Source organism: Pecten maximus, chromosome 1 (genome assembly GCF_902652985.1).
Source record: "Pecten maximus chromosome 1, xPecMax1.1, whole genome shotgun sequence".
Classification (NCBI taxonomy): domain Eukaryota; kingdom Metazoa; phylum Mollusca; class Bivalvia; order Pectinida; family Pectinidae; genus Pecten; species Pecten maximus.
Window position 1 is genome coordinate 9,768,026 of NC_047015.1, and position 10,923 is coordinate 9,778,948.

The 10,923-nt window shown below is 34.8% G+C and overlaps 1 protein-coding gene across 5 annotated transcripts in view; it reads left to right on the top strand.

Annotated features, from left to right (window-relative positions):
• The window catches only part of LOC117324373 (mucin-21-like), a 69,464-nt gene that overhangs the window by 53,136 nt on the left and 5,405 nt on the right, over positions 1-10,923 (top strand). For 4 of the 5 annotated variants that reach the window (XM_033880201.1, XM_033880223.1, XM_033880212.1 and 1 more), the window contains 6 exons: positions 1,258-1,329; positions 1,882-1,896; positions 2,847-2,864; positions 6,616-6,687; positions 9,917-9,963; positions 10,835-10,915. In XM_033880201.1, coding sequence (XP_033736092.1) covers positions 1,258-1,329; positions 1,882-1,896; positions 2,847-2,864; positions 6,616-6,687; positions 9,917-9,963; positions 10,835-10,915 — 305 coding nt within the window. The remainder of the gene's footprint in view (positions 1-1,257; positions 1,330-1,881; positions 1,897-2,846; positions 2,865-6,615; positions 6,688-9,916; positions 9,964-10,834; positions 10,916-10,923) is intronic. The other variant, XM_033880228.1, reaches the window with a different exon arrangement.

The window sequence follows — 10,923 nt, forward strand, 5'->3', positions numbered from 1 at the left end:
ACATTCAAAAACTTCTCATGGCAACCACTATTGCCTACAAAAACAGCATCTTCCCACGAACAATCAAAAACTGGAACCATTTAGATAACAACTGTGTTACAACAACTGATGTGGAGGACTTCTGAAGAAACCTCTTCAAAATGAATCAGCTCAGTTTTACACAGATACAGAACCACTTTCAAAGACTCCGATTGGTCATTTCTGACCTCCAACTATTCTTATGGGTTAACTTCTGAACTTTGACCACATCCTTCTTTTACTAGGCATATATCAGGACACAATGGTAGATGAATAAATCATCAAAACAAAACATAACAAACGTACAACAAAACTGTTCGTAATCGTAATTATTTGAATGGAACGGTCGCTGTCTTGAATGAACTAATCTAAGGGTGAGGTGTTAGTATCACTCTAACAAAATGGTAGCATACCTTCCAAGTCCAGGAAAGTACCGATAATTGAATCTGATAGTGATTGTTCAAATATTAACATTTAGCGGTGACGTTCGACTTGGCGGTGTCATCTTCATGTTCTATTAATAAAAACACGAACATTATGATTGTCATACTATTATTTCACATTGTAAAATTAATATTGTAAAATATTGCCATATACATTAGTCCTTCATCTAAAATAGATAATAAACTGTCCTTCATTACGAACTATACTTTGTCGCGAAGTCATTCGGCTAAACAATAGTTGATACGTTGGAAGAATTTGATTTTCAGAATCTTGAGAATAATCAGCCTCGTATGACAACAAGTCGGCCAACAGAGGGGCATGAGTTATTCCCATTGTAAGTTTAATATATGACAGTACATTTGTTACGTACTGATACGGCTCAGAACAAGTCGGCCAACAGATGGGCATGATTTATTTCAATGGGTATGTCAATAGCTGGTTGCACTATCTAGTCACCAGAGTCACCATAGATATTATAGATCAGAAAATCAATAATTCTTACGACCTCATCTTCGATGGAGTTTCTATGGGTATTATGTTTTACGAAGTATGCTCCCGTATAGTTCACAACTATGTAGTAATAACGTCGGTCGTCTTTCTTGGAAAAGATAATTCTCACCACAATAGGGCAATCATAACAATGACGGATAAACGGCTTTGTTTCAGTATAAAGACCATATTTTAGAATACAATAGCACGTGTATTTATGATGTAGTTTTCAAATACAATAGTAATATAACGTCGAAACTCTTCCCAGTTACAGAACAAATACAAACCTGATTATTTATTTTACAGTTGTTGTTGCTGCTATGGTGACACTGATGTTTGGTACCCTGACGTCGGCGAGCTCCACAACCACTGAGGCCAGTAAGTGTCCGCCAAGGGAAACTCTCCCTCAAGACTTATCTGATCAGAAATTCCTTAAATTAACAATGGGAAACTAACAATTCAATAGGAGGGCCACTTAATGATGGCGTTTACTGTATCTATATCTGTCTGTCTGTCTGTCTGTCTACCATCTATCTATCTATATGTATGTATATAGAAAAACAAAATCAAAAACATGTATATCGCACGCGCTGCCATCACATCGATTCAACTCGCGATGTTATTTTGTTTAACCTTTTAGTTATATTGTTTATTTATTTCTTTACTTCAACCATCTTTACACCACCTAAGATGTTTTCTGATTGAATACAATATGCCCTCGGCGAAATGATTATCGACCGAGGGGATTGTTTTCACAAACATAACGGAATTTTTCGTTGTTTTTCTACTAATTTTGATAAATTACATAAAGTTTATTATACATTTTTACAGTGAGCTATTTGTAAGATAGTTATTAAGATTGTTACAATATAAATTATGACACCCTTAAATCATACTTCTAATTTGTTATTTTTATTTTGTTTTCAACAGCCAACTCGACAGAAAGTAAGTCATTCCCTTTTTTATTTATGCTGTTATAATATCCTGTGTTGGGCATGTTAGGTATCAATATGAAAATCATCGCATTCAATTATATATGTTCTGAAAATGTCATTAACAGTTACTACCAGTTTGTATAAGTTCTATCGATAAAGTTTAAACGTTTTTGTAACTTATACATATGTGTTACTTATTTGTCTAACTTATACATATGTGTTACTTATTTGTCAAACTTATACATATGTGTTACTTATTTGTCAAACTTATACATATGTGTTACTTATTTGTCTAACTTAAAGGTATGTCTAACTTATACATATGTGTTACTTATTTGTCTAACTTAAAGGTATGTCTAACTTATACATTTGTGTAACTTATAGTTATGTGTAACATATAGATATATGTAACATATGCGTATGTATACATATGTATATGTGTTACTTATATGCATGTGTAATATATACATATGTTATTCGTATATTTAACTTAAACGTATGTTTAACTTAAACGTATGTTTAACTGATATGTTTGTGTAACTTACATAATGTAGGATTGGTGTAACTTATGTGTGGTCCAAATGTAATATTTTGTTAATCTTGGTAAGATTCTATGGGCAATGGCGAAACTGATGTCCTCATAATATCTTAAAGACATATAGTTGTTTAACTCTGACGTTATCATGATATCTAAAATATAAAGTTTAAATTTGATATAGATTATCTTTATTTTGTAAAGTGAATGCATTCAACAACTTTATTTGCATGTGACATATGTACGCACCATATGCACGTCATAAAGCGTGTTGGTAGTGTTTAAAAGCGTACATAAAGATATTAATTAAGAGAATGTGTGTATATAGATATATAAATATGCACGCAGCTTATTGATGTTATCAAGTTTAACTATACATGTACATCGTGACATCTGTTACCATTTGTTGTATGGTTGTTTTCCAGGTTCAACAGACAGTAGCTGTAAGTTCCTCCGTATTGTCTCCGCTTAATAACGTACCATACTACCGTAATTATCACATACCATACTACTGTAATTATCACGTACCATACTACTGTAATTATCACGTACCATACTTACGTAATTATCACGCACCATACTACCGTAATTATCACGCACCATACTACCGTAATTCTCACATACCATACTACCGTAATTCTCACATACCATACTACTGTAATTATCACGTACCATACTACCGTAATTATCACATACCATACTACTGTAATTATCACGTACCATACTACTGTAATTATCACGTACCATACTTACGTAATTATCACGCACCATACTACCGTAATTATCACGCACCATACTACCGTAATTCTCACATACCATACTACCGTAATTCTCACATACAATACTACCGTAATTATCACGTACCATACTACCGTAATTCTCACATACCATACTACCGTAATTCTCACATACCATACTACTGTAATTATCACGTACCATACTACCGTAATTATCACGTACCATACTACCGTAATTCTCACATACCATACTACCGTAATTATCACGTGCCATACTACCGTAATTATCACGTACCATACTACCGTAATTCTCACATACCATACTACCGTAATTCTCACATACCATACTACCGTAATTCTCACATACCATACTAACGTAATTATCACGTACCATACTACCGTAATTCTCACATACCATACTACCGTAATTATCACGTACCATACTACCGTAATCCTCATGTACCATACCACCGTAATTATCACGTACCATACTACCGTAATTATAACGTACCATACCACCGTAATTATCACGTACCATACTACCGTAATTATAACGTACCATACTACCGTAATTATAACGTACCATACTACAGTAATTCTCATGTACCATACTAACGTAATTATCACGTGCCATACTACCGTAATTATCACGTGCCATACTACTGTAATTATCACGTGCCATACTAACGTAATTATCACGTACCATACTACCGTAATTCTCACATACCATACTACCGTAATTATCACGTACCATACTACCGTAATTATCACGTACCATACTACTGTAATTATCACGAACCATACTACCGTAATTATCACGTACCATACTACCGTAATTCTCACATACCATACTAACGTAATTATCACGTACCATACTACCGTAATTCTCACATACCATACTACCGTAATTCTCACATACCATACTACCGTAATTATCACGTACCATACAACCGTAATTCTCACATACCATACTAACGTAATTATCACGTACCATACTACTGTAATTCTCACATACCATACTACCGTAATCCTCATGTACCATACCACCGTAATTATCACGTACCATACTACCGTAATTATAACGTACCATACCACCGTAATTATCACGTACCATACTACCGTAATTATAACGTACCATACTACCGTAATTATAACGTACCATACTACAGTAATTCTCATGTACCATACTAACGTAATTATCACGTGCCATACTACCGTAATTATCACGTGCCATACTACTGTAATTATCACGTGCCATACTAACGTAATTATCACGTACCATACTACCGTAATTCTCACATACCATACTACCGTAATTCTCACATACCATACTACTGTAATTATCACGTACCATACTACCGTAATTCTCACATACCATACTACCGTAATTATCACGTACCATACTAACGTAATTATCACGTACCATACTACCGTTATTCTCACGTACCATACTACTGTAATTATCATGTACCATACAATTGTAATTATCACGTACCATACTACCGTAATTCTCACATACCATACTACCGTAATTATCACATACAATGTACCATACTACCGTCATTCTCACTTACCATACCACCGTAATTCTAACGCATCATACTACTGTAATTCTCATGTACCATACTACCGTAATTATCACGTACCATACTAACGTAATTATCACGTACCATACTACCGTAATTATCACATACCATACTAACGTAATTCTAACGCACCATACTACTGTAATTCTCATGTACCATACTACTGTAATTCTCATGTACCATACTAACGTAATTATCACGTGCCATACTACCGTAATTCTCACTTACAATACTACCGTAATTATCACGTACCATACTACCGTAATTATAACGTACCATACTGCCGTAATTATAACGTACCATACTACCGTAATTCTCACATACCATACTACCGTAGTTCTCACATACCATACTACCGTAATTCTCACCATACCACCGTAATTCTAACGCACCATATTACCGTAATTATCACGTACCATACTACCGTAATCCTCATGTACCATACCACCGTAATTATCACGTACCATACTAACGTAATTATCACGTACCATACAACCGAAATTCTCATGTACCATACGTAATTCTCACACGAAAACACAATTAGTGTGTAAATTTTTCTACTGTTTCCCCTTTCGTATGTGAAATACAGATGACAGTAGAGGGGAGATAATTCAAACATCTATATGCAATACTGTTGTACGATGTAATCCAACGCTACATACAAAGTATAACTAGTAAATCAATGTTTTATCAAGGTCAGCATTAGTGTCAAACTAAAACATAATTCACGCATTCTTTAGAGAAGGGAACAAATAGAGGAAATACATTGGATAATAGAGGTAGGTCCTGAAAATCGACACTTGTCATGTACGAATCAATGGATTTGGACCATTTATTCAGAAGCTTCCGTTCGATGGGAAAGGAACGCACATTTTGCATAAAGGGTGACCCTGCCCCCCCCCCCCCCCCCCACCCACCCCACCCCTACCCCCACCCAACCATAGAGTCGAAGGGACGAGGTCCAATGGAGAAATAAATCACTATTTGTCATAATGGACATACTAGACTGGTCTGAAGCAACCTTGGGTGCCGTGGAACCAATTTGTAGAGTTTGATCCCAAGTGGTCTGGGGGAGTATATTGGCAAATTTTGCAAATTGTTTTCAATTCTTCTTTTATCAGAATGAAAGGATTTGACCTATATTTGGTCTGAAACATCCTTTGGTGAAAGGATACCAATTTTGTACAAACTTTAGGCCTTTCCCAAAAGGCCAATTCGGAGAAATATAGCAAATTATTTGAAATCCTTCTTCCTCTGCAGAAAAAGTAATGTGTTTTGCCATAATTACTGCAATATCAAGGTGAAAGATACAGACCCTCTGGGCCTCTTGTGTCGTAATTCACTTGAATATGATATATATAGTACATTTGTGTTTGCAATTAGACAAAACTTTAATTTGCTTGAAAAGTTGTACTTGATTTCACTTTAGGTTAGGAATAAATAATTAAAAGAATGATTAAAAAAATGTTCATAAAAAATCGGAACATGCTATAGCTGTATATCGAAAATAATACACACATTCATATGCAGCTAGTCAACAGACATATCTTTAGCTGCAATTACCTTATTAAATGTATAAACTTGATTTGATAAATCCCTGCGATTGTAGATATGTAGATAACTAGCCGCCAGAATGAAATAGAACGTGTAATAGTGATCCTGATTATATATGTCACTAAGAAATTTGCATTACACACATTAAAATACATTAGTAATAAGTCATGTACAAGAATACCCTATTTGTACTTTGTAATTAGCTTATTAACGCAATTTATATCAAGGAGCTTTAGGTTATGATTATCAGGTCGCCAGGCTTCCTTTTCAAACTTGTGTTTTCTAAAATATGTATGTTTTCCGCTGCAATCACAAAGCAAGCGCATCTACTACAGCCGATTCGGGCTCGACCGATTCCACCGTGTCGGGTACAAGTACCGAGGAGTCCAGTAAGTCCATGGCCTGCCCTATTCTTTACTTTCCTGTTCACCATCTCTTTGTTTACTGATTCATCATTTTGCCTTATGTGTTGTAATGGGGACATTGTACCCTAATCAGTCTGTTGTAATGATATATTTCCTTTGCTGCCATTGGTGTTTGTGAGTGGACAGCGGGACTTGCATGAAGCATGTACTCTTTAACCTTCACACATGTTCTCTCTGTCTGTGGGAAAACGGTTTACATATATTGTCGTAATGTATAATAGCAATATTTATCTCGAAAAGGTAGAGATCACTTAAATGGGCTATAGCGGTCAACATATAAAAAGGTAGAGATCACTTAAAATGGGGTATAGCAGTCAACATATTAAAGGCAGAGATAATTTAAAATGGGGTAAAGCGGTCAACATATTAAAGGTAGAGATCATTTAAAATGGGGTATAGCGGTCAACATATTAAAGGTAGAGATAATTTAAAATGGGGTATAGCGGTCAACATATTAAAGGTAGAGATCACTTAAAATGGGGTATAGCGGTCAACATATAAAAGGTAGAGATCATTTAAAATGGGCTATAGCGGTCAACATATAAAAAGGTGGAGATCACTTAAAATGGGGTATAGCGGTCAACATATTAAAGGTAGAGATCACTTAAAATGGGCTATAGCGGTCAACATATTAAAGGTAGAGATCATTTAAAATGGGGTATAGCGGTCAACATATTAAAGGTAGAGATCACTTAAAATGGAGTATAGCGGTCAACATATTAAAGGTAGAGATCATTTAAAATGGAGTATAGCGGTCAACATATTAAAGGTAGAGATCATTTAAAATGGGGGTATAGCGGTCAACATATTAAAGGTAGAGATCATTTAAAGTGGGGTATAGCGGTCAACATATTAAAGGTAGAGATCACTTAAAATGGAGTATAGCGGTCAACATATTAAAGGTAGAGATCATTTAAAATGGGGTATAGCGGTCAGCATATTAAAGGTAGAGATCACTTAAAATGGGGGTATAGCGGTCAACATATTAAAGGTAGAGATCACTTAAAATGGGGTATAGCGGTCAACATATTAAAGGTAGAGATCATTTAAAATGGAGTATAGCGGTCAACATATTAAAGGTAGAGATCATTTAAAATGGAGTATAGCGGTCAACATATTAAAGGTAGAGATCACTTAAAATGGGGTATAGCGGTCAACATATTAAAGGTAGAGATCACTTAAAATGGGGTATAGCGGTCAACATATTAAAGGTAGAGATCACTTAAAATGGGGTATAGCGGTCAACATATTAAAGGTAGAGATCACTTAAAATGGGGTATAGCGGTCAACATATTAAAGGTAGAGATCACTTAAAATGGGGTATAGCGGTCAACATATTAAAGGTAGAGATCACTTAAAATGGGGTATAGCGGTCAACATATTAAAGGTAGAGATCATTTAAAATGGGGTATAGCGGTCAACATATTAAAGGTAGAGATCACTTAAAATGGAGTATAGCGGTCAACATATTAAAGGTAGAGATCATTTAAAATGGGGTATAGCGGTCAACATATTAAAGGTAGAGATCATTTAAAATGGGGTATAGCGGTCAACATATTAAAGGTAGAGATCATTTAAAATGGGGTATAGCGGTCAACATATTAAAGGTAGAGATCATTTAAAGTGGGGGTATAGCGGTCAACATATTAAAGGTAGAGATCACTTAAAATGGGGTATAGCGGTCAACATATTAAAGGTAGAGATCATTTAAAGTGGGGGTATAGCGGTCAACATATTAAAGGTAGAGATCATTTAAAATGGGGTATAGCGGTCAACATATTAAAGGTAGAGATCACTTAAAATGGGGTAATGAGGCTTTAATCATGACTATATGATTGATGACGTCATGTGTTACATTGAGCCCTTGACGTTTGGTTTATTCAATGATGTGCCACAAGATTAATGTTGTATATTATCTAATCCTATGGAAATATTCATGCTGTTAGAGTAAATCTTCAAAATGTTCACGAGATTGAGATGTCAGGTTCCTTCATGTCACTGAATCGTCACCATTTCTTTACGTTCTCTTTTGATTTTAATTAAGTCTGTCAGGATTTAATGTAGTGATGTAAGAAGTAAAATCTAGCAGTGACGGAGGACATGATGACATACATGTAATTATATAACCGTGTTTCACACGCACGTATACCATATTACTAGTAACGTGTGACGGGATGGTTTGCATCTGAAGGTACGAGATGTAAATGCTTTGATTTGTTGTGAATGCTGTATGTGCATTTTTTGTTTGAATGTTTTAATGGAATGTCACTGCCGTTTTTTTATATTGATATTGTGTTTGAAGTTTGTGCATTGATATGCTTATATTACTATGATGATATACTACTATGGATGATATGGATACTACTTTTGCTTTTTCAATATAATTATAAAGGATAAGTTATACTGAAGGATATTTAATTATGATCTTTCCATTTCTTGATGATAACATACCTACTTCATCCATCGGATGTATTCAAGTGTCGTAGTCGACTCGATAGTTAAGGCCCTATTCCAACTAAATATACCTCTGTTATACATCGACTGCTCACGGCCAAACTAACCTGGTTTTTAGAGACACAGTTTCATGTTCGCCGTCATTATCTCTCTGGGAAAAAAATTCTGTCGTTCGAAATAAAGTTAGGCATGTTACGATTTTACCTAGGTTGACACGTTAGTGATAACGATAGAGCCGCATATGTTAATCCTCCCGGAACACTTTTAAAAGGTTTATGATGTTTTAACAGTTATACATTGACATCCTCCGGATGGTGCCTCCTACTTATTCCACGACAAATCAATATGAAGTGTTCACTAGCTTATGTTTTTACTCTCGATGCTATGTTTAATAAGTAACCCAAATATTTACCCAAAATATCAACATATCATGGACGTATCTGATTTGATAATATAAAAAAACAATTCTGAATGAATGAGCATATTAACGTAATAAGGTTGTCTAGACCATAATACGGAAATCGTATCAGATGTCTTTTATAAATACATTATCCATCACAAACAGTCGTTTAACACTGTTAGCTTCATTTTAAGAAGAAATAAACAAATTAATGCAGCACATACATGTAAGTCCATTCTTGAAGTGATAAAATGTCTTGAGAATGCGATTTATTTTGTTGAATAGTGTGGTTATTAAGACACATGTATACTAACTACAGCGTGTTTTTATTTTTACTAGCTACAATGGTTTCATCCACCACCACGACTGCCATGCCCTCGTACATTGTAAGTAGACCTTTATGCTGTGTGATACAAATGTTGTTTGTGTTAATACATATGTCACAGAGTTCTTCTCTAATGTATTTGTAGACATGGTACATGGTATGTTTGATGATATGTTGTATGATGTTCTTGTAGACATCGTACATGGCGTGTTTGATATTTTGTATGATGTTCTTGTAGACATGGTACATGGTGTGTTTGATGATATGTTGTATGATGTTTTGTAGATTTTGTACATGTCGTGTTTGATATTTTGTATGATGTTTTTGTAGATATGGTACATGGCGTGTTTGATATGATGTATGATGTTTTTGTAGATATGGTACATGGCGTGTTTGATATTTTGTATGATGTTTTTGTAGACATGGTACATGGTGTGTTTGATATTTTGTATGGTATTTTGTATGATGTTTTGTAGATATGGTACATGGCGTGTTTGATATTTTGTATGATGATGTTTTTGTAGATATGGTACATGGCGTGTTTGATATTTTGTATGATGTTCTTGTAGACATGGTACATGGTATGTTTGATGATATGTTGTATGATGTTTTGTAGATTTTGTACATGTCGTGTTTGATATTTTGTATGATGTTTTTGTAGATATGGTACACGGCGTGTTTGATATTTTGTATGATGTTTTTGTAGACATGGTACATGGCGTGTTTGATATTTTGTATGATGTTTTTGTAGATATGGTACATGGCGTGTTTGATATGATGTATGATGTTTTTGTAGATATGGTACATGGCGTGTTTGATATTTTGTATGATGTTTTTGTAGACATGGTACATGGCGTGTTTGATATTTTGGATGATGTTTTTGTAGACATGGTACATTGTATGACTGATGATATGCTGTATGATGTTTTCAGACATGTTTCACCGGAAGCTGTGCTGAGGAGAAGTGTGTTACCAACATAACTGAAAAGTGTAACAGTACAACGTCTTGCAAGGTAAGATA